Genomic DNA, 26,528 nt, shown 5'->3' with positions numbered 1-26,528 from the left:
TATAGTGCATTTTCTTATGTAATATGATGCATTTTGTAGCATTTGTGCTTTCGGGAGTCATTTGTAAGGAGGAAAGGTCTCTTAATTCAGCAGAAAAACTGACGGAAAGATTCCTATCTAGTTTTGAGCCAGATTACAACAATTCATTCAGTTCTCAACCCAGTTTAACATCTATGAATGAGACATTATTTATGCCTAATCCTGATTTCAAGGTTAAAAAATTATGATCAGTGACAGAAAATTATGAGCCTGATGTTTTTTTGTTTTTGTTGATACATACAGTACCAGTCCAAATTTTTGTTTTTGTAAAAAGTCTCTTCTGCTCACTAAGCCTGCATTTATTTGATAATATTGTGAAATATTTTTACTATTTTAAATAACTGCTTTCTATTTGAATGTATGTTAAAATGTAATTTATTTTTGTGATCAAAGCTACATTTTCAGCATCATTAACGCCAGTCTTCAGTTTCACATCTTCAGAATACATTCTAATATACTGATTTGCTGTTCAAAAAATGTATGAATATTATTATCAATATTTAAAACAGTTGAGTACATTTTTAGGATTCTCTGATGGATAGAAAGATCCAAAGAACAGCATTTATCTGAAATAAAAAGCTTATGTAACATTATACACTATTATACATTCAAAGGCTTGGAGTCTGTAGAATTTATTTATTTTATTTTTTTTGTTTATTTGTTTATTTTATTTGTTTATTTTATTTTATTTAGCAAGGATGCTTTAAATTGGTCAAAAGTGATGAGAAATACATTTATAATGTTACAAAATATTTCTGTTTCAGATAAATGCTGTTCTTCTAAACTTTTCTTTTTATCAAAGAAACCTGAAAAAAATCTACTCGGCTATTTTCAACATAATAATCCTTTTTTTTTTTTTTGAGCAGCAAATCAGAATATTAGAATGATTTCTTGAGGATTATGTGACTAAAGTAAGGATGCTAAAAATTTAGCTTTGAAATCACAGGAATAAATTGCAATAGAAAATGGTGAGCAGAAAAAACATTAAAAATCTTAAAACTTTCTACTGGTAGTGAGTATATAATTTAAATTATCTTATTTCTTATTTTGTGAATCAACTGAAAGTTTTCACTTAATATATATATATATATATATATATATATATATATATATATATATATATATATATATATATATATACAATAGAAATAAATGTGGCCAGTAATTGAGGGAGTATTTAAAAGCATAAGTATAAGTTCATGATTTAATTAAAGCACTATTAGGTCTTAGGAAAAAATCAATATAATTGTACACAGAAAAGGTTATTAAAGGGGTCCTACACTCCTACAAAATGAAGGTGCTTCATGATGCAGTGCCATAGAAGACTTTTTTTGTATAATCGGTTTCATGAAGAACCTTTTAAAATCTGAAGAACCTTTCTGTTTCACAAAAGGTTCTTTGTGGCGAAAGAAGGTTCTTCAGATTTTACAAGTAAAAAAGAGATGGTTCTTTAAAGAACCTTTGACTGAATGGTTCTTTGTGGAACCAAAAATGGTTCTTCTGTGGCATCGGTGTAAAGAACCTTTTAAAGCACCTTTATTTTTAAGAGTGTGTTATGCTCTTTTACGAAGTCTTTATTTCGTTTTGGTGTGCACTCGAACATGCTCTCATGCTTGGCATTATTTTTCATATAATTTACATTATTACAATAGGTTTCTTCCCAAGCTGGCACAAATGGCTCGATTAGTTTGGGTTTGATGAAGGTCCGCCTTCTGAAAAATGAAATGAGGGCCTATATATTTTTTAAATTCTTAATTTTCTTTTGATAACGATTCTTGTTAAACTCATTAGACATGCGTATTACGTGCATTTTAAACTTTGTTCTATGCATTTATAGAACTTTTTGTGAAATTATATTTATTTTGGCCATCAAAGATGTGCTGTCACTTTATTTGAGTGTGAACAGCGCAGCAAAAATAGACTATAGATGTGAATGCACTCATTTGTTAACATGCATGCCGAAAAATATGCTCTACTAATGTTGATGTTGTAGATGTTTTTTATGCCCAAACATACACAGAGTGAAAAAGCATACAGTGCCTTGCGAAATTATTCATACCCCTTCATTTTTTTCCACATTTTGTTATGTTGCTGCCTTATGTTAAACTACTTTAAATTACTTTTTTCCCACATCAATCTACACTCCCTACTCCATAATGGCAAAGCAAAAAAATAGGTTTTTAACATTTGTGCAAATTTATTAAAAATAAAAAACTGATAAAAATCACACCCTTTTGTGGGACACTCGAAATTTAGCTCAGGAGCATTCATATTGCTTCTAGATGTTCCTACACTTGGAGTGGAGTTAAACTGTGGCAAATTCATTTGAATGAGTCTGATTTAGAAAGGTACACACCTCTCAGAAAAGGTCTAACAGCTGAAAATGCATATCAGAGCAAAAACCAAGATAACTGCCTGTAGAGCTCAGTGACAGACTTGCTTTAAGGCAATGATTTAGGGAAGAGTTCAGAAAAAAATCTGCTGTATTGAAGGTTCACAGAAGCATTCTCCATAATGGAAGACGACTGGAACAACTAGGACTCACAGATAGCTGACAGAGCTTGAGAGGTGAAAAGGTGAGGCAAAGAACGGCAGATAATTGCCAAATGCAGATGTGCAAAGCTTGTCACATCAGACCCCAAAAGACTTGAGGCTGTAAAGGTGCTTCAACTATGAGTTAAGGGTACGAATACTTATGCAATGTACTTATTTCAGTGTTTTATTTTTAATAAATTTGTAAAATTTGCAAATCTGGTTTTTGCTTTGTCATTATTATGGTGTATGGAGTGTAAATTGATGTGGGGAAAAACTAATTTAAAGCAGTTTAACATAATGCTGCAACAAAACAAAATGTGAAAAAAAATGAAGGGGTATGAATACTTATGCAAGGCACTGTACAAGGACCCATAAAAATATAAATATCTCAGTTTTATTGGAGAAAATCTATAAAATATATAATTTGTGTGAATCATAATTTATAAATAATTTACTGCCATTGTGTAAATAATATATGTAATCATGTAATCTACAAAAAAAAAGTAACTATAATCTGATTATGAGCATTTCAAAGTGTAATGTAATCTAATTACAAGTACTTTATTTTTGGAATCTGATTACGTAATCCACATTAAATGTAATCAGTTACTACCAGGACTGATTATAATCATCATGACAATCATCTGCAGCATCTCATAACGTCACCAGCACCATCAGTGATGTGTCAATCACACCGTCAGCGTCAGCTCAACCTCATCACCTGTACTGTCGTCATCATCATCAATATTCATCTTTTTAGCATTTGAATTTAAAAAAGGATCTTCTTAGAGAGGACTTTTTTGGGGGGCATTAGCATGGTAAACTTCACCATAGATTTATCAAGTAAAACTGTTTTAGTGTAATTGTACAAACATCCACCTTCAGCTGGTGCTTCACGTGTCTTTTTGCTGTCAAATCTTTTAGATTTTTCTCGAGTAAATGTAAGAATAACATGTTTCACTTTCTGGACTGAAGCAACTTTGCTTTACTTGAGTCTCTATGAATCATTTTTAAATTCTCAAATCTGATCATGAGGGTCTTTTGAGGAACATTTGTTTCCAGAAGCTTTACTTTCACTCTTCCTCAGTGGATGAATGATCTTCACAAGCCTCCAAAACATCTCACATCTTTTGAGGAAGGTTTATTTGTTTATCTCTCAGTCATCATTGGATTGCATTGCATTATATGTTTAGATCATTTCCAAATCATCTTACTAAGACATATTATTTTGAGATATATCATTTCAGGAAAAACAGTTCAGTTTGATTCAGAGGCTCAAACAGAGCAAAAATGTATAATTGGTGCAAATGCTAATATTTATATGATGAAATTCTGATGCTTGTAATTGTAATGTGAATCAATTAGATCTTTATAACCGTAGAGCAGATACTGACTTAATATTCTCACAATACCAGACTGTAATATGAAACAAATTGTAAAACAGAAACACATATACACAAACGTTTTATTAATTAATTTGATTTATTTATTTAACCTATACAGTATATATATATATATATATATATATATATATATATATATATATATATATATATATATATATAGGTTAAATAAATCAAATTAATAAATAAATGAAAATTGTACATTTTAAATTTGATCATCAGGATCCTTTAAGGAATGTTTGTTTCTAAAAGCTTTACTTGGTTAATCTCTTAATCATCATTGGATTGCATTGCATTGCATTATATGCATGGATCACTGAAATATCATCTTAATAAATCATATTATTGGATATATAAAGTGACAACTGATATTTATATCATCTTATGTAAGTGTTTGCTATTGACTAAATATTAAAAATTTTACTAGATTAAAATAATGTCACAACATTTAATTTTTAGACACTTTTAAACACTTTTAAAACATTTTAAACACTTAATTTTTAGAATTTTAAGTTAAATTTAGAACTGTCAATCGTGTAAAATATTTAATCCTGATTAATCGCATGGTTGTCGTGAGTTAACTCGTGATTAATCACGCATTTTTATCTGTTGTAAATGTACCTTAAATTAATAATGTTTTAAAGTTGTAATACTCTAATCAACATGGGCATTGACAAATATGAATGCTTTAAGCAAATGTATGTTTATTATTAGAGAAACCTTACGCAACATAGAGCAAGAAGACTAGATATGTTTCAGAGGTTATAGATGTTTTTCAAATAACTTGTACATGTCAATTAGACACATGAAAGAAAAACAACATAGAAATAGGTTCCCATTACTTCTCTTTCTTTGCACTGAGCAATTAACTTACACAAGCCTGTTTACATTATTTGCACTTCTTCTGAACATGCAAAATGTACATTTATTTATTATTACATTTGTTTGCCTCTCTTTGGCCACATACTGTCATTTGATGCAGCCAAGTTCTCAACAAAACTGTTTACAATCTTATATTTTAGTGTTTCTGTTGTCAGACAACCAAAGGAATATAAAATAATGATCATAATTCAATCATTGAAACCTTGTATCTGGACATAAGTCACTATTCTCTCATTATTATCACCGTTTTTAACTTACTGTTAGAATGCTTTCACGATCCTTGGACTTTCCTGGAGTTTACCCGTTGAAAATGATGTGATCGCAAAAACCTGCTTCTTTTAATTTTTTTAAGGTATTGTTTTGGTTGTGCTGATTCGAGAGCCCAGTCTCATGAAATTAATACGTTGAAATGAACTTTGGTGTGACCCTGGACCACAAAACCAGTCATAAGGATAAATTTTACAAAACTGAGATATATACATCATATGAAAGCCCAATAAATTAGCTTTCTATTGATGTATGGTTTGTTAGGATAGGACAATATTTGGCCGAGATACATCTGTTTGAAAATCTGGAATCTAAGGGTGCAAAAAAATCTAAATACTGAGAAAATCACCTTTAAAGTTGTCCGAATTAAGTTCTTAACAATGCATATTACTAATCAAAAATTACATTTTGATAGGTTTACAGTAGGAATTTTACAAAAAATCTTCATGGAACATGATCTTAATTTCCTAATGATTTTTGACATAAAAGAAAAATCAATAATTTTGACCCATACAGTGTATTTTTGGCTATTGCTACAAATATACCCCAGCGACTTAAGACTGGTTTTGTGGTCCAGGGTCACATATGATATGCATGTGTTTGACGTGCATATAATACGCAGTTTTGGCGTGCATAATCGTATGTAGCTCTACGCATCAACCCTAAATACCAATCCTAAAGTAGACCGACTCCGCTTGCATTCATTCTATTTCTCAGAAGTGCCGATACGCACCTTAAAGTGCGAATATGCAAAAGGATAAAATACAGAAGTGCCGGCGTACTGGCCTACTTCAAGCACTGGAAGCAATATAATATCTGGTTATATAATAACTGAAAGTGCTGCTCCTCTGCATTTAAATGTTCAAGTTATCTTGCATCCCTCTTAGATTTTTACTTTACTTTCAGTTGAGAGTCTCTTTTATTCAGTGCTTCTTTAGATTTGTCGATTTTGAAAATATGCCCTCAGGAACATCATTATTACCGACATGAACCAGAGCCCGTGATATCATGACCTCCCATTACTTTCTCCAATAAAGTGTTCAGTGTTCAATGCACAACCATTTCTTGTCAGTTTCGGAGCGTGCAAGAAAACAGGACATGAGCTGCTCGCTACTTCCTTATTAGCACCAGCTTTCATCTTCTTCTTTGTCACATCAAAGATAGAAAGCACTCCAAAGAGAATCAAAAAGACCAACATCTCCTTGAATAATCCTGGGATGTGCTATTAGGGTCAGAAAGAGACTTTTGGGTTTTTTGGATGACCGGTTTCTACCTCAGATCTTGATTGCAAAGCCACAAGGCTCTACTGACATGTTAATAAAGCTCTGAAAGGGATGAACTGATGCACTTTGGGGAAAATAACACATGTGGATTTGCTTTCTGCTAGGTTTGGTAAGCTTGGGTTTGAGTGTTTCTCCTCGGCTGCTTTCTGATGGCACGGCACAGGGCTTTGCTCGCCTGATTCCTCCGGTGGATTCATTAGGTTCCTTTGCTGGTTCTTAAGCAGCGGTGAAACCCAGCAGGCTTTGTAGAGCCTTGCCGTTTCAGTATGTTGTTTCCCATTGCCTCTTCCATCCCTTTCTGCTTCTTTGCTCTCCCAGAAGTCTGTTTTTCTACTAGAAACAAAGTGAATATGCGCTGCTTTGAACTGTTTGTCCGTGCTTCTGCATGCTGCACATCAGATCTGATTTTCTTCTGCTAAAACAACCAAGTTAAAACACTTAAATGTAGACCTAAATATTTGAGTTATCATGCTTCATTCAAGATGTACGTTTTTGAATTGCAAAATAAAGTTTCCATCCATTTGGATTACACTGTTTCAACATATAAAAAAAAAAAAAATGAAAAACTTAATGTGATGCATATTTGTGAGTCTTAAAAGTTCAGGATCAGTTAGACTTGTAATGTTTTTTTAAAGAAGTCTCTTATGCTCATCTCTTATGCATTTATTTGATCAAAAATAAGGAAAAAAAAATTTAATATTGCAAAAAGCTATTACAATATAAAACAATGGTTTTTATTTTAATATGCTTAAAAATATAATTTATTTCACAGATGCAAAGGCGAATTTTCATCAGCTGTTACTCCAGTCGTAAATGTCACATAATCCTTCAGAAATTATTCTAGTATGATTTATTATTGGAATTATCAGTGTTGGAAACATTATTTTTTCATGATTTTTTTTTCAGGGTTTTTGAGGAATAACAAGTTAAAAAGAACAGAATTTATTCAAAATATGAATATTTTCCAACAATGTAAATATGTGCTATCACTTTTTTTTAATTTAACACATCATTTGTCAATAAAAAAGAAAGAATATAAATTATTCTGACCCTAAACTTTTGAACATTAGTGTATATTGTTAGAAAACCCTTTTATCCTAAATACAAGCTGTTCTTTTTAACCTTTTATTGATCAAAGAATCTTGAAAAAAAGTATTACAGGTTCCAAAAAAATATTAAGCACCACAACTGTTTTCAACATTGGTAATAAAACTGCTGGAAATGTAGCTTTGTATCACAAGAATATATTTCATTTTAAAAAAATATTCACATAGAAAACAGTTATTTTAAATTGAAATAATATTTCACAATATTATGTTTTTTTCTGTATGCACCTTTGATGAGCATAAGAAACGTCTTTAAAAATCATACTGGTCGCAAACTTTTGAGCAGCAGTGTAAATAAAATAGGTCAGATTTCTGCACTCAAAAAATTATGTCATAATATATTATAAACTATTTGCATGCTATTTACATAATCATATTTCAAAATGCATTCAGAACACATTCAGTATATTAGTACTATCACATAAATCTGACCTGTCTCTTTTACTTATGACTGACAAATGTAATCCAAATGAATGGAAACTTTTTTTTGGCCTTTTTTTATGCCCTAGTTGCATCGTACAAAGACTTTAGCCCTTTTATTACGTTACTAAAGTTACTGGAATTACCATTACATGACTGGAGAAGACTGTGGTTTTCGTGCTGGTGTAAAACATCTTCAGACTTTTATTCACAGTGTGGAGGTCAAATGTCTGCGGAGCAAAATTGTCTTCATGTTAAATGTCACTGAAGTGAAGAAGACAGAAAATAAGCTGGTAGACGTCTAAGGAGTGCGCTTTTGTCTGCTGCAGCGCTCCGCTGTAACCTCTGTCAGACGCTGATGCCGAGGTTCAGATACTTTTGTCAGGACGTAATTACAGTGTTTGCGGTGCGGCGCTCTATTGATATTCCTCATACAGTACATTCTGTAAAAATGTGTTCAACCTGCAATTAAATTAGACTGAACCGCTAAAAGAAATAGTTCATCCAAAAATGAACATTTGCTGGAAAATGTGCTCACCCTCAGGTCTTCCAAGATGTACAGTTGCAATCAAAATTAGAGGCTGCAGTACTTTACAAATACAAGCTTTTCTGAAGATTCAGGACTTAGAAATTGCATCTACAACAGTTTACTGGCTTATTAAAAGTGACAATATCAATATATAATGTGATGTTTTTTGCCTTAATTAGTTAAACCCTATTTAACATTGCTGTTTTTATGTCACTTATTTTTGCGAGAACAAAATTGTTTTAAAAGACAATTAAGCCTTTAGAAACTTTATTTTTAAATTGAATTAGCTTGAGCTGTTACACACAGTATCTAACAAAGGTGAATGCACCCCTTACATTTCAGCAACCATTTAAGTATATCTTCTTAAAGGAACACTCCACTTTTTTTGGAAATAGGCTCATTCTCCAACTCCCCCAGAGTTAATAAGTTGAGTTTTACCGTTTTGAAATCCATTCAGCCGTTCTCCTGTTCTGGCGATATCACTTTTAGCATAGCTTAGCATAGATCATTGAATCCTATTAGACCAATAGCATCGCGTTCAAAAATGACCAACGAGTTTCCATATTTGTTGTATTTAAAACTTGACTCTTCTGTAGTTATATCGTGTGCTAAGACCAGCGGAAATGCAAAGCTGCGAGTTTCTAGGCTGATAAGATTAGGAACTACACTCCCATTCCGGCGTAATAGTCAAGGAAGTTTGCCGTAATAAGGCCGAAGCAGGCGGAGTATTATCAGAAATGAGTTCCCAGCTAGTTTAGCATTTGCACATGTGCTGCGTGGTATTACTGCTCCTGCTTCGGCCATATTACGGCAGCAAACTTCCTTGACTATTACGCCGGAATGGAAGTGTAGTTCCTAATCTTATCGGCCTAGAAAATTGAAGCTTTGCATTTCCACCGGTCTTAGTACACGATATAACTACAGAAGAGTCAAGTTTTAAATAGGACAAATATGGAAACTCGTTGGTCATTTTTGAACGTGATGCTACTGGTCTCATAGGATTCAATGATCTATGCTAAGCTATGCTAAAAGTGATATCGCCAGAACAGGAGAACGGCTGAATGGATTTCAAAACGGTAAAACTCAACTTATTAACTCTAGGGGAGTTGGAGAATGAGCCTATTTCCAAAAAAAGTGAGTGTTCCTTTAAGGGATAATACGATAGAAATAAAACCTGGATATATTTTCGAGTAGTCAATGAGCAGCTTGTTTATCAGTATAGATTTACTGTCCTCTGAAAATAACTCAACATAAAGCCGTTCTTGTCAAAATAGCTGGCAACAAAAGTGATAACAGCAGTATGTTGTCTAACCATGCAAAGCTACATGTCCTATTCATCATGTTTATGTTTTTGTCTGCTTGACAGGACCATACAAATTTGTGTATCTTTTATTAGAGCAGTTAAAAATTAGGTTCTTTAAGTACATTTCTCTCATACTGACCACTGGGTGTTCAACATGGCATCTCATGGCAAAGAACTCTCTTTGATTTGAGAATTACAATTGACCATATGCACGGAATACTTCCTTGTTTAGACAAGCCAGCTAAGATATTTCCGGTCAACTATACTGTGCTGTAATATGAGCGTACTTTGTTCGTTTTCTCTACATAAGTTCTAAAGAACATTCCGTGCATAAGGTCAATTGTTGCTTTCCACAAAGATGGCCAAAACTATTAGAGGTTCTGTAACACCCTGAAACCGAGTTACACTACAGCGGTCATACAGAGGTTTTCCAAGATGGGTTCCATTCTCTTAACAGGCCTTGCAAGGGTCGATCAATGAAGCTGAGCAATCGTTCTGTGCGTCACCTGGCTTCAAAAAACAGATGCATGAGTGCTGCCAGCATTGCTGTAAAGGTTGCAGAAGTAGAAAGTCAACTTGTCAGTGCTCAGACCATACGCCGCACACTGCAACAAGTCGGTTTGCATAGCCATAGTCACAGACAGTGTTGCCAGATCAGGTTGACGATTTCCAGCCCAAAAGCTCACCAAAACCCACCCACTTCAACAAAAAGCCCAAAATTTAACTGCCAAAATAATGAGAATTTTATTGCCATGTCAAGGTTGATGAGGACCATTTTTATCTCTTTAAAAAAAGAATAATGACAAAAAAATAAAGATAAATCAATTTCACAGGAATATGGATCAAAACAGTCCGAAAATATGCGTAAAATGTCCAGAAATCTTTTCAAAGTGGAAATTAACAAATGACTTTAACCCTTGGAAAAACGCATGCATCATTTTCAATGTCCACAGTAAAAAATATGCTACTTTCTTTGCAAAAAGTGCACAATAAAGTGATGAGAAACAAATGTAATGTAAAGCCCCGTCACTCACAAGTCATCACATCTCACTTACGTAAAAGACGTAAATTGATTGACAGGTCTCTGTTTAACTAAACCAGTAAGGGTTACGTTAAGCAAAAATGAGTTGATGACTGCACTACACATTATATTACTGTGATACTTTGAGCTCGAACGTACTAAAATAACATGACTAATGATAAAAGCGAAGAAAAAAACTGCTGATTGGGCGGCTTTTAATTTTTTAAAGCAGCCCAAATTTTGTCTACCCGCCCAATGCGTTATTCTCCGGTCCAAGCCGATCAAAAGAAGCCCAATTGGGCGGAAACCCGCCCAATCTGGCAACACTGGTCACAGAAGGAAGCCTCATCTGAAGCTGGCTAATCATGCTAGTAACATACTAATCATGATAGAAACGTGCTAACAACATGCTAGTAACTTGCTATCTATCTATCTATCAAGATATAAAACTACTTCAAACTATTTTAGACGTCAGAATGAGAGTCCAAACAGCTGATAAAAACATCACAATAATCCACAAGTAATCTTAACCACTTCATTCCATCAGTTAACATCTTGAGAAGACAAAAGCTGCGTGTTTGTTGAAAAAAATCCATCATTAAGACATTTCCAGCTAAAATATGAGTCCATAATCCATAATAACGGTTATGGCGGTCCAAAACAGCCTTTAAACAAATATGCGGGTGGACTTTGATGTGAGAGACAACAGGTGGTGGACTTTTTTCATTGGAGGAAGCGTTATTATGGATTACGGACTATTTAAATTGTATTTAAGATAAAAGCATCTTAATAATGGATTTGTTTCTTACAAACACACAGCTTTTGGGTTCTCAAGATGTTAACTGATGGACTGGAGTGGTGCGGATTATTGTGATGTTTTTATCAGCTGTTTGGACTCTCATTCTGACGGCACCCATTCACTGCAGAGGATCCGTTGGTGAGCAAGCGATGCAATGCTGTATTTCTACAAATCTAATGAAGGAACTCATCTACATCTTGCTGGATGGCCTGAGGGTTAACAAATTTTAACTTTTGGGTACACTTTTCAACATACAGACCATTCAGATAGTGTTTTGTAGATCATTTCAGTCTTCAGGTGATATTACACTTTTTGAAAATCTCTCTTTTTTGACAGCTTTAAGCAGGTAACAACACTTTTTTCACCCCCAAAGGCAGGCTGCTTATCCAGATTCTGTGCAGACAGATAGCAGCTGAAGTGAGAAGGGCAGTGAAGTAAAGCACATGGAAAAAGTTCCCCACTATGGAACGGAGAGCAGCTGCAATCCTGTGAAAGTGCCCTAGATAGAGTACGAATCTAAGAGTGGTCGAAGCCACTGCTTAAAATGGCACGCATCAGGATTTGCCACTGCTTAAAGCAGTTCATTTATAGTTATTTTTGTTTTAAAATGTTGGTACAGTATTGTGGTTGTTAAGAAAAATTAAACACATGGGAAAGATGTAACAATTTGCTTAAATGGGTCATTTCTAAAAAATAAATTCTCATAATCTAAGGAAGACACTTTAGTTTAACTATTAATTATATCTTAATTATTTACCCAGTGCAAAGAAAAGACAAGATGCCAATAAGGAGCTGAAGATTTTGCTTTTGCTCTGCGAGGAATTGAAGGTTTGCTTACATGAATTTTTTTCTTGATTAATTTTTATATATGAATGCATTTATTTGATCCAAAATACAGCAAAAGTAGTAATATTGGTAAATATTTTTACAATTTAAAATAACTGCTTTCTATTTGAATATATTTTAAAATGTAATTTATTTCTGGGATCAAAGCTGAATTTTCAGCATCATTACTCCAGTCTTCAGTGTCACATGATCACAAGAAACATTTATTATTATTATTACTATTATTATTTAAAACAGATAAATGCTGTTCTTCTGACCTTTCTATTCATCGAAGACACCTGAAAAAATTCTACTCAGCTGTTTTTTTTTTCATAATAATGTTATTTTAGCAGCAAATCAGAATATTAGAATGATTTCTGGAGGATCATGTGACTGGAGTAATGACGCAAAAAATCAGCTTTGAAATCACAGAAATAAATTGCATATTAAAATATATTGAAATAGAAAACAGTTATTTTACATAGTAAAAATATTGAACATTTTTTCTGTTTTTGCTGTATTTTGGATCAAATAAATGCAGGCTTGGTGAGCAGAAGAGACAGTAACTAGATTTTTGTGCATTAAAAACACGTTTAGTTTATTAGTACTATTATAGAAATCTGGCCTGTTTCATCATCATGTATGACTGACAAATATGCAATTATGTAAAAAAATAATTATCACAATTTAACACTTTCTTTGCTTAATAAAAGTAATAATTTCTTTCAAAAATAAAAGAGAATAAAAATGTACTGACCCCAAACTTTTGAACAGTACAGTATATTGTTAGAAAAGATTTCTATTTTAAATAAATGTTGTACTTTTTAACTTTTTATTCATCAAAGAATCCTGAAAAAAAAATCCAAAAAAATATTAAACAACACAAAAGTTTCCAGCACTGATAATAATTCAGCAAATTAGACTGATTTCTGAAGCATCATGTGACACAATGCTAAAAAAATTCAGCTTTGATCACAGAAATAAATTAGATTTTTTATGTATATTAAAATAGAATAAAGTTCTTTTACATTTTAATAATATTTCACAATATTAATTTTTTTCTGTATTTTGTGATCAAATAAATGCAGCCTTGATGAGCATAAGAAACTTTATTTAAAATACGTTTAAAATCTTACTGATCCCAAACTTTTGAGCAGCAGTGTATATATATATATATATATATATATATATATATATATTTCAGCAAGAACTTGGCATCTGTTGTAAGCTTGCAGGTTTATTTTTAAAACCATTTTTAAACACTCTCATGACCAATTTAACCATTTCGAGTTTAGTCTTTAGTACATAGTCACAGACGTTAATCTTCCACACCTTTCTGTTTCATCTCTAAATCCGTGCTGCTCACTTTAACATCCACTTATGTTAACTCTTCCTCATTGTGCATCCATTCTTTGACTCTAATGTAACATCCTGCTTCATCCTGACCTAGAATTAAAACAAGATTTTGAGCTTAGGTCGAATGCGTGCATGCATAAATTGCATCTCCCAAAATGCTCTCCGCTCTCGTTCTGCTGCGTTTCATCAATGTCACACGAGACTCAAGGGTTTAAACCGTTTGCAAATCAACCCAGTTGTTTTTTTACATTTATTTTTAATATGCATTAACTGTTTTGACTCCATAGATCATTCTTTCACATGCAAAGTCTAAAAAATATCACACGTGTGATTCATTAACATAAGCTTGGCATTCTTCATGCACACACAGGCATTGTAAGAAGATCAAATGCAAATGACGTAGTCTAATAAAATCCAGTGGCATTCATTGCTACATGTAGACGTTAGGTTAAGCATGAAGATCAATGGTCTTAAGTCGGTGTGTGTGTGCATGTGGTTTCCATGTCCTTTGGGAAACACTGGGCTGATTTTCATATGCGCCTGCAGTTCATTAAGTTAAGTGCAACTAAATGCATTTCATTTGGCTGGAGGTTTTTCTTAGCACTTCCTATTGGAGAACTTCTTACCAAAGCCTTTGACGAACAAAGCATTAAAAAGCCCTTCTGCAAAGATATCGCAACTAATCTGAAAGCAAACAGATGGCCCTTTGAAAGCGAACCGACCCTGATTCAATATATAGATTACACTCAGGAAAGGAAAATTATATTTGCTCTTTTGGCTGCGGGCGAAATTGCCCCAGACTTTTCCTGTGTTCCCCATTGGTTTGGTCTGCCAGAGCCGAACACAGGTGAGATGGTCACTATTTGCAGTGGCGTCTCTGGAGTATAATCAAGCATTGCTCTCTAATCTCTAGTATGCATGCATGAAGCCGCTAGTATGACTGTGCATCCCAGAGCTCAATTAAACACACACATGCACACTGTTGGTATTTGACCATCGGACACTTTATTATACTGATGTGTTCAATCTGTGAACTCGTCATATATTGATCTTGTGCATTGATAGCATTGAGTTTTTGTCCAATGGCAGCTTAGACATTATAGTTTCATATATGCAGCACACGTGGATCAAACAGCAACATTGTGACAGATTATTAATGTGCATTTGAAGCAAGATTTTATTGAGCAGAGTGTAATCACTCTGAGTGTTCTCCCGCTGTCATTGCTTTCAGATCCATTTCAGGTCTTATGTTTGTTGGTCATGTGACTTAGTGAGTTGGCAGAATCTGCCAAATGTTAATTATTTTAACAAAATATATTATATTTTTAGTACTAACCTGAAAAATATATTTCACATGAAGGCATATAGTCCACAATAGAAAATAATAGTTGAATTCACACAAATTACATCCCCTTGATTCTTAATACTATGTTATTAGCTGAATGATCCACAGCTGTGTGTTTTTGTTTAGTGATAGTTGTTTATGAGTCCCTTGTTTGTCCTGAAGAGTTAAACTGTCGGCTGTTCTTCAGAAAAATCATTTAGGTCCAACAAATTTGTTGGTTTTCAGCATTTGTGTGTTTGAACCCTTTCCAACAATGACTGTATGATTTTTTTAGATCCATCTTTTCACACTGAGGACAACTGAGAGACTCATATGCAACTATTACAGAAGGTTCAAACGCTCACTGATGATCCAGAAGGAAAAAACATGCATTAAGAGCCGGGGGTGAAAACTTTTGAACAGAATGAAGATGTGTACGTTTTTCTTATTTTGCCTAAATGTCATATTTTTTTCATGTAAACCCTTCAGAAGCTACAGAAGATACTTACATGTTTCCCAGAAGAAAAATAAGTTACATTTACCTTGATCTTCAAATTCCAAAAGTTTTCACCCCCGGCTCTTAATGCATGGTTTTTCCTTCTGGAGCATCAGTGAGCGTTTGAACCTTCTGTAATAGTTGTATATGAGTCCCTCCGTTGTCCTCAGTGTGAAAAGATGGATCTCAAAATCATACAGGCGTTGTTAGAAAGGGTTCAAATGCACAAAAATACTGACAAAGACTTTATGGGACCTGAAGGATTTTTCTGAAGAACAGCAGACAGTTTAGCTGTTCAGGACTCATGAACAAATATCACTAAACAAAAAAAACAAAAAAAAAAAAACAAAACAAAAAAACCTGTGGATCATTCAGGTAACAACACAGTATTAAGAATCAAGTGTATGAAAACTTTTGAACGGGGTCATTTTTATAAATGTTACTATTATTTTCTCTATATGTAAATGTCTTTTATGTGAAATATCTTATTCAGGTCAGTGCTTATTAAAAAATAACATGCATTTTGTGTGAGCCCTCTTATTTTAGTAAAATAATTAACATTTTGCAGATTCTGCAAGGTGTATGTAAACTTCTGAATTAAACTGTAGACATATATATGTTCATATTACATCTGATTTGTATATAGAATATGTTATAATAAAGATAAAAAAATGTTGTGGTGGTGGGCTGTAGTGAAAATGCATTTTATCAGAACAAATCATTAATTTTAAGCTCCAAACACCAAAAACGAAACAAAACAAACAAAAAAAGCAATATGAAAAGTATATAATATAGAGTATTTTGAGTTATCTATTGTAATAAAAGATAATGTAAAATATTGGTTTATCACCACTTTTGTCAATGTGATTTTATAGTGTCATTGTCAATTAAAAAATAAATAATAATAATATGGATGAAGGTCAAAAAGTCATCATGCTGAAAAATCACACTCTTGAGTAGTCAAAGGGAATTTTATTTCATCTGTACACTGCAGAGGAAGATAAAAGTGACTGTATGCTTGTTTTGTGACAAAGATTTCCTATGGTTCATTTATTGTGATAGAACTCCCGAGGCACAGAAATGAAGCACAGTGTGTCCATTAATGATGTGCATGATTCACTTAATGAAGTAAATTAAACATCCAAATCTCTGTTGCATCACTTTGGCTGACAAATCTCAGTGAGCAGAACTAGACACGGCGTTATATTTTATTAAACACAAATACTGCACACATGCATCCGTCCTCAGCTTCTGCTGAATACAAGGCTAGAATACTCAAGTCATTCATCTGGCCTTTTAACTAATTTTAAGTCAAGCATTCCTCTAGACTTCAAGTCAAGGAAATGTCAGTTTTGTACTGGAGATGTGGCCGTCCGTGCTCCTCTTAGGTGGTGTTATTTTGGATGGAGAGATAAGACGTCTTCATTCCTCTCTTCTCAAGCGTGTGAGTGATGAGGTGGAGGCTGAACAAGGGAAGAGACCATGTTTTATGGATGGAGGTGGAGTATAGATCAGCTTGAGGGGACGTTTGTAATGAATCTCTGGATGTGATTACACCGCGTGTGCTGTTCCATGATACGTCTCTGCTTGGGAGTTTTTAGTGTCGTCTCACAGGCATTTCACGTCTCAGAGCAGCGTGTTGCTGTGGTTAACATGTTCACCTGTGGTTTTAGCCTGGAGTTCATTTCAAACAAGAACAATGTGATTTCTTGGAAATCTTATCGTGTAGTTCGTCAGCACTGCAGGAGGTCCTAACGACAAGTGTCATTAAATCTGCTCTGAAATCCTGCATTATAAGGCTTCTTGCAGCAGTTATTTCTCATCGGATCTCACGTGGACAGAGTAAAATAAAGAGGAGATCAAATATAGGCCTACATATCATTTGAGTGCATTTTCTGTGGATGGCAGGATAAAATCTAAATTTAATAAATTATAAAATATATATAAAATATATAATTAATATAGTTAATTGTATTAATTGAGATACCTATATGGGTATGTAAAAAGAAGAAGAAGAAACATGCAGGGTTATTGTCATTAACTAAAACCATTAAATAATAACAATAATAAATTGTTGCTTTAAATAAATAAATAAATAAATAAATAGGTAGGTAAATAAGTAAATGAATATCAACTGAAATAGAATTAATAAAATAAATCTTAATTTAAACGGTTGCCGAGAAGTACTAAAATATAAATATAAAATAACTAAATTATATTTAATTTTGAAATATTACTACAATTGAAAGTATCTGTTTTCTTTGTGTGTGTGTGTGTGTGTGTGTGTGTGTGTGTGCGTGTGTGTGTGTGTATATATATATATATATATATATATATATATATATATATATAGATATATATATATAGATATATAGATAGATAGTGTAGTATTTCAGCGAGAATCAGACAATTTAGGAGAGTCGATTAGAAGTAAAAACACTACAGACTCACATTCCACAAGAGGCCCCCATCATAAATCTGACGTTTGTTAGCCTGGCGCCAGACCGCCAGCCTGAAGCAAACCTTACTAAGAACTCGCAAAATTAACACAAAGAGACTTGTTCATAATTCCAGGGAAGGAGATTGTCAAATTTGGAGCAAGTAACCAAGATTAATTGTCAAAGAGATGCACATTTTGAACATCACATGATTAAAGTCATTAGCGATATGGTTGGTTTTCCCCCACACACAGGACACAACGGAAATTCCTTCCCTAAACTTTTGACCTCCCAGCTTAGAGAACAGACCCTCACAGAAGGGCACAGAAAACTGTCTATTGATGTACATATGCACCCAAAATTATGCTTAAAGGACTCATGAGCAACTCATCATTTCTCTGCATAATTTCCTATTCATATATGTAACCCATACATTTGTCTATTATGTTTTAATCACTCATTGTGTATGTCCCTTTTGATAACTCTTGAATAGTTTAATGGTTTATATTGATGTTTGATATGTCCGAGTTGGAAATCGCATTCTCAAAATGTTCCTGTAATTCAATTCTTTGCGAAATGTATTATAGTCTTGTTATAGAAATCATGTCCAAATTTATCTCTGCAAAGAGCGGGAATTTGGGATCACGGGACTAATAAGATAACATTGTGATTTGTGGTTTGGAAGGTGAAACCAGTAGCCCACCGGAGTTCAGCCAATGTTCTAATTGGTCAAGACATAATTTTGGGAGGTGTCCAAAAGCTGAGTTTAAAAACTCAAGGACACCCTCAAATCTCTCTCTTCTCTTGCAACTTTCCGCCTGGCCTGCATGCCAGCCTCCTCACCTCAAGGAAACATGAGGAGATCACCACACCTCTATCTTTTACTTTAATACTTTTATTTCTTTCCGTTGAGAGTTTCGTGTCTAGTTAAGTTTGTGCAAGCCGCGACCGACTTAAACGTCTTCGTTGACCCGAACTTTATCAGCGCACTCACAACTCTCATATCCAGCCAACGCCCAAGAAGACATCACATTGACCGACCACCAACCAATCAGCAACCTCGGGAAAGCCCCCTTTTTGAAGCGACGCAACCAAAGGAATTCCCAAAGGCAATGCGCAAGTAACCTCTAGAATCTTACTGAACTGGTGCATTTTGATATAAAGTTTAATAACCTCTTTGAGAGACTCAATACGAGGGTTAATTAAGTGATTGATGGTTGTTCAGGTCTAAGCAAATGCACATTGCTATAACTTGGGACTTCATATTTTCATTCCTTTAAACTCATTCTTTCCTCATTTTCTCTTTCTGCAACCTGTGTGAATGCGTGTTTATGTTAGATTAGTTTGTATGTGTTAGGTTTATCCAATAAATTCATATTTTTATTAAGTATCTTGTGTTTTGTGCTTACAAGTTACTGCCTTAAACTGCTGATTTTGCTACTGTGCTAATATATAGTGTTTTCACTATATTCTGGATAGTAATATCCATTGCAGAGTGTCTGTTAGACGGCTGCTGAATGAATCGTGGGTCGACTCAAACAGCCGTAAAACAGCGATTCTGTTCAAATTCCCTGAATCATATTCGATTCCCTTTGAGCTAAATTATTATGTAATTAATCCCTATTACAATCTTACAATAGATAGATAGATAGATAGATAGATAGATAGATATAGGCTATTATCATTAACTAAGACAAAAACTATGAAATGATAATAATAATAAATAAAAGTGTTGCTTTAAATAAATAAATAAATAAGGAGGTAAATAAATATGTAAATAAACATTAACTGAAATAAAATATAAATTACTAAAATAACAAACTAAATAAACTGCATAAAATACAGATAAATATACATATTCATATAATGCATAAAAAGAATACTATATATAGATGTTTTGAATTTGTCATTTTATAGTGTATTAAATTAAAATAACCCAATTATGAAAAAAAGAAGCTTCATGCAGGGTTATTATCATTAACTAAAACTAAAACTATTAAATAATAATAATAAATTGTCGCTTTGAATAAATAAGAAAATAAATAAATGTGTAAATAAATTGAAATTAATCTATGAAATTTGAGCTGGTTGCCAAAAAGTACTAAAATAGCAAACTAAATATAAACTGTATATAAATAAACTGATTAAAATACGTATAAATATAAAATGATGTAGTAAATGCTGACCAAGGCTGCATTTATTTGATCAAAAATACAGCAAAAACTTAAACTTAACAATTTAAAATAGCTGGTGAATATCTGTTAAAATGTAATTTATTTATTTGACCAAAGCTGAATTTTCATTTTCAGTGTCACATGAACTTTCAGAAATCATTCTAATATGCTGATTTGCTGCTCAACTAACATTTCTGATTATTATCAATGTTATCAATTGTGCTGTCCAATATTTTTTGTGAAAGCAGATGAATTCACAGATGAATTGAAATTTAAACGATCAGCATTTATTTGAGATATTGAAATATATTGAATATATTTAAAAAAAAAATACCTCAAAATCACCTCTTTAATCATATTTTATTAAACCAATTCCACACAGACATCCCTATGGGCTCTTCTTGTTTCAATAACGTATTAAATGCAGGTTCACCTTGATGCTTTGCTGCTGTGCAATTAGATTTCGAAAGACAACCTGAGCTGTCACTTTAACCGCAGCAGAATTTGATCTGATGTAATGCCAAATTGATTTGATATCAGATGCATTTACATATCCTTAATTTCCTCTGAGCCCTGAATGAATTTTCCTGGCTAAAGATAAGATTGACCTGATTAGTCTGAGTGATGGCTTTGAATTTACATATTTACGTAAACACACACACACACACACACACACACACACACACACACACACAAACTGATCTGTCCGGAGGAGTGCTGTGTGAATGATGTGAATTGAATTGGACTCAGTTTATCTGATGCTGGACTGAAAGAGCACATCTGTCTCAATACTGGGTTAGATGTTTGTAATCTGAACTTAAATAGCAGTACAAACCACTAGAGATCAAGACACATCCTCTACTGACTGCAGCCACACACATGCCCTGACGGAATAGAGAGACTCGCTGATAACAGGAAATTGAGAACCGAGTAAACAGGAAACAAGTTTGGAAAGTGATTTTTGAACGGGAACTGCATCCAACGTTACACATTTGTGACCCTGGACCACAAAACCAATCATAAGGGTCAATTTTTCGAAATACATACAAGCTGAGTAAATAAGCTCTGCAGTTGAAGTATTGTTTAGAAAAGGACAATATTTGGCTGAGATGCAACTATTTGAAAATCTGGAATCTGAGGGTGCAAAAAAATCTAAATATTGAGAAATTTGCTAAATGACGTTCTTAGCAATGCATATTACTAATCAAAAATTAAGGTTTTATATATTTACGGTAGGAAATGTAAAAAATATCTTCATGGAACATGATCACTTAATATCCTATTGCTTTTTGGCATATTTTTTTTAAACAATTTTGACCCATACAATGTCATTTTTGCTATTGCTGCAAATATACCCATGCTACTAAAGACTGGTTTTGTGGTCCAAGGTCACATTTAATATGTTAACACCAGAAACTCAATGCAGCATTAAATATTTAATAACGTATGACTTAAAGTTAAATCAATCAAAGTTAAAAGAATAATACACTTGTGAAATTTACAGTGAAAACAGCATCTGTGGTTGTCAGAATTTTACCATAAAAATACAGTAGCAACATTTCAAGTTTTACAGGTTTTTATTTTTCATAAACTTACATTTTAATATACCAAATTACTAAAAAGTGATTTTTACCTTTATAGTAAACTCACAGTAACCTTAAAAATCTCTGCTAATAAAGGTAAGACAAATAAACTTAATTCAAAGAGTAACCCAATTAGCTATTTAATGCAATTTAATTTAATTCTCATAATTCTGAAAATTGCACATGACACTAAAATAGTATAATAAGCATTGATTTATTAACATAAAATGTAACAAAATCCTAATGTACATAAAGTCACTTGTGTGGGAAAAACAATATAAAACAATATCAAATGTGGAGACATTCTGGGAATGTCAATTAGTTGGGGTTTGTTTTTCGCTTTTTTTGATCCACTTTGAGTTGAGTTGCTTCATTGAAATCTTATTGTATTACTGCATTAAAAGCTCACTGTAATATGTAGAGTATTATGAGAGAGAGATGGACTGAGCGAGTGTGATTACCTGCATCTGATACGTCATTCATTCTTCAGCTCAATCTCATATTCACAATAAAACATTAGTTTGAATGTCTGCTGAGGAAAGCGTTATCTTTGTCATACCATCCTTTCATCTGTTAAGGCTGATTTACAATGACAGCACTGCTTAGTGCATTTGTTGGCTGCGTCTTGTTGTTAAAAATAAAAATAGCTTTCTTGTTCACAACCCTGTTTCAGTCTCTTGTCATCATCTTATGGCGAAACAATGAAACTAAAATCACAATCACAAACGTACACACAGTTTTCCAATACTAAATAGGCCTGCTATTACGGGAACTGCATCCAACGTTACACTTTTGTGACCCTGGACCACAAAACCAATCATAAGAGTCAATTTTTTGAAATTGAGATTTATACATCATCTGAAAGCTGAGTAAATAAGCTTTCCGTTGATGTGTTGTTTAGGATAGGACAATATTTGGCTGAGATGCAACTATTTGAAAATCTGTAATCTGAGGGTGCAAAAAAATCTTCTTAGCAATGCATATTACTAATCAAAAATGTATTTTTTATATATATATATTTATGGTCGAAAATTTACAAAATGTCTTCATGGAACATGATCTTTACTTAATGATATCCTAATGATTTTTGCCATAAAAGAAAAATATATAACTGCTGATGCCCCAGAGCTCACATCTCCGAAAATGCTTATTTCAAATAGACGTCATCTTTATTAACAAACCACATTTTTAAAGTCTAAACAAGTACATTCTCACCTAAAAAACTCTTAAAACTCTTAACAGAAAGATCTGTTATATAATGTAAAATGTGGCAAAAAAAAAATGAAGTAATGACAAATAATCATTCTTCCACCAAGAAGTTTAGTCCATCAGCAACAATTAGCAGAATTACAATGAGGTGTGTGTTTATGAAGTGTTTTACAATGGCTTCGAACATGGCTCGGCCAGTCATAATTAAAAACCAAAACTCTCTGTTTTTATAATATTGATCTTTTAAGACCAAGTTTAATCTAAATGAAAATTGTCATCATTCCAAACCTGTATATATTTTGATGAATGTTGTGGTCTGAACAACTTTGGACCCTATTGACTTTGATTATATGGAGCAAAAACAGTCTGCTTCTGTGTTTTATACAGCATAAGGAAGAGTAAATGATCATAGAACCATCCCTTTAATAGCTGTTGGCTCTTAAAAACAGAAAGGAGTATCCACGGCCTGCAGATTCATTTCTAAGCCACAGTGACCCAAGAGCTAGACAGCTACTAGACAGATGAGTGTCTGCGAAATGGCAGCTGACAAACATCCTGTGCTCCCACTAGATTGAGGGCAACGGCTTAAATGACTAACATCTCACAAACTGCCTTCAAAGGATGAAAAGATGACTGTAAATGGAGTGCAGTGCAGGAATGAGATGCTGAAAACTTCCTTCATTGGGCTTCATTTTGCATCATCATTTCCAATTCAGTCCTTATCATCAGTGCACTCCTTAGCAGTCTGATATTTGTGTGAAAGCATGACCAGGTGTGTGTTTTCTGTGTTTCAGAGGGTTTGGCTGTTGGCGTGGGTTTTGGAGCAGTCGGAAGAACTCCTTCAGCTACGTTCGAAAGCGCCAGGTAGGATATAAATGCGATAGTTCATCCAAAAATCTTTTGCAAACCTTTACTCACGTCTGTATCATTCCAACCCGGTATTTTCTTTCATAAAGCACAAAGGCAGACTTTTAGCTTGTCTAAAAGTGAATAGAAAGACAAAATGAAAGTTGAGCATACAAAGATTTTCAGTCAACAGCAGCCTGACATTTCAGTCTGTTTCTCACAAAAGGCTAAATTCAGAGGAATACGTGCACAAGTCATCATTTTATGATACTTTTATAGTGCTTTTTTGAGCTTCGCCATATAAATCACCATGCTTTTGTTGTTTGAAAAGGAGCCTCTTAGAACATCTCATTTTGTGTTTCACAGATAAATTGAATCTAATATGAGGCCGGAAAACATTAAAGTAAAAGCAGATCAAATGTAAGATAATATGTGCTAATGCTTGAAGTCTAAGTGACCCAGGATCAAGACACTAACTGAGAACACCAAGCTGGTTTACTTCTTGTTGTAGTTTGGAAAAAAAAAATGCTTTGGAAGAACATCTAAACATCTGAACTGAAGTAAATTGCTTATGTCTTACAAACTGCCCTTAATGCAAAAAAAAAAAAAAAAAAAAAAATCCCCTCACTTAGCAATTGAAGTCTTGTTTTCCAGTACAAATATATAAACATTATATGTTTAAATGCAAAATGTTTTCTTTTTGTAAAAAACACATAAACAATTAAAAAATGACATTTTAGCTGACTTTTTCCTCACATTTCTGAGTTTACATCCCGCAGTTCTGTTATTTCTATTTTTTTAATTTTTAAAAGGTGATTGTAATTTTAAAAAGGCGATTGCAGTTTATTGTCTCACAATTTTCTATTTATGCATTCATTTATTTATGCATTTATTTTATTTTTTTGTAATTGTGTTTATACTAAGCAATTATAAAAAAAGATGATATATTCTTTCTTTTTTAATCCTGTGGTGAAAACAGGCTTTCAAAAAATAAATAAATAATAAAAACTCACTTAGCAATTTTAGTCTTGTTTTCTCTTGTTTTCCTTGAGAAGCAAAATATTTTCTTTTCTAAAAAAAAAAAAAATTTGGAAATTAATGTTTATGCCTAAAAGCTAAGACCATTTCTGCCACGAGATTAACAAAAAAATAATGAAAAAGTGACATTTTATCTCACAAATAAGTAAAAATAAGTGAGTAAAATGAGTAAAAATTTTAAAAAGGTGATTAAAGTTTATTGTCTCACAGTTTTTTTTTGTAATTGCAAGTTCTTATCTTACAATTGTGAGTCTACAACTTGCAATTCTGCGTTTGTTTCATAGTTGTGTGTTTATACTATGCAATTATATATAAAAAATTTATTGTATTTATTAATGGTTTTTATTCTCTTTATTTTTTAGCCCTTTTAAGGCTTTCATAAAAAATTGTCTCACAGTTTTTATTCATTTATTTCTTGCAATTGCGAGGTTCATATCTTAAAACTTAGATTTTTCCCCTGAGAATTGAGTCTACAACTTGCAATTCTGAGTTTGTTTAATAATTTTATATTTCAACAATAATTATGATATAAATGAATTATGATATAAATGAATAATTATAATTAAAATGAATTGCGGGATAAAAAGCTGCAATTACCTTTTTTGTCATTTTATTATTTTTTATTCTTTTTTTTTCTCTTTTTTTTTTTAATAATAATAATAATAAAATAAATAATATATATATATATATATATATATATATATATATACATATAATTATAAAACTTACTTAGCAATTTTAGTCTTGTTTTCCAATACTTTTCTAAAACATTTATGGAAATTAAATTAATTACAGTTTATTATCTTACAATTTTTATTTATTGTTTTTATTTATTTTTTTATTTTTATTTGTCTATTATTATTTTTATTTGTTTGTTTTTGCAATTGCGAGTTCATATCTTACAATTCAGATTTTTTTCCCCTGAGAATTCTGAGTCTAAAACTTGCAATTCTGAGTTTGTTTCATAATTTTATATTTCAAAAATATAATTGTGAGATAAAAAGCTGCAATTACCTCTTTTTTTGTCATTTTATTCTTTTTTTTTTTCTCTATTTTTTCATCCTGTGGTGGAAACAGGCTTTTATTTAAATAGTTTATTTAATAAAAGTCACTTTTTAGTTTTTAGTTTCACAATTTTAGTCTTGTTTTCCAATACTTTTCTAAAAAATTAATGGAAATTAAACTAATTGCAATTTATTATCTTATAATTTTTATTTATTGTTTATATTTATTTTTTATTTTTATTTATCTATTATTTTTTATTGTGAGATTATATCTTAGAATTCAGATTTTTTTTCTTGAGAATTGTGAGTCTCAAGAAAAAAAAATGTTCTCTGTTTTTTTAATCCTGTGGTGGAAACAGGCTTTTATTTAAAATAAAAATAAATTTTTTTAAATTATTATTATTATTATTATTATTATTATTATTATTATTATTATTATTATTATTATTATAAAACTCACTTAGCAATTTAAGTCTTGTTTTCAAATATTTTTCTAAAAAATAATGGAAATTAAATTAATTAAATCAAATTTTATTTATTATTTTTATTTTTATTTATCTATTATTATTATTATTTTTATTTATTTATTTATTTATTTTTTTTTTTTGCAATTGTGAGTTCATATCTTACAATTCAGATTTTTTTTCT

At 32.3% G+C, this 26,528-nt stretch overlaps 1 protein-coding gene across 1 annotated transcript in view; it reads left to right on the top strand.

Annotated features, from left to right (window-relative positions):
- The window catches only part of LOC141298308 (zinc transporter ZIP11-like), a 150,353-nt gene that overhangs the window by 120,665 nt on the left and 3,160 nt on the right, over positions 1 to 26,528 (top strand). Inside the window, exon 7 of the mRNA XM_073828813.1 lies at positions 23,787 to 23,856. Within this exon, the coding sequence (XP_073684914.1) occupies positions 23,787 to 23,856 (70 nt within the window). The remainder of the gene's footprint in view (positions 1 to 23,786; positions 23,857 to 26,528) is intronic.

Source organism: Garra rufa, chromosome 22 (assembly GCF_049309525.1).
Source record: "Garra rufa chromosome 22, GarRuf1.0, whole genome shotgun sequence".
NCBI classification, from domain to species: Eukaryota; Metazoa; Chordata; class Actinopteri; order Cypriniformes; family Cyprinidae; genus Garra; species Garra rufa.
The sequence above is the reverse complement of the archived record's forward strand: the minus strand, read 5'-3'. Positions and strand labels throughout refer to the sequence as shown.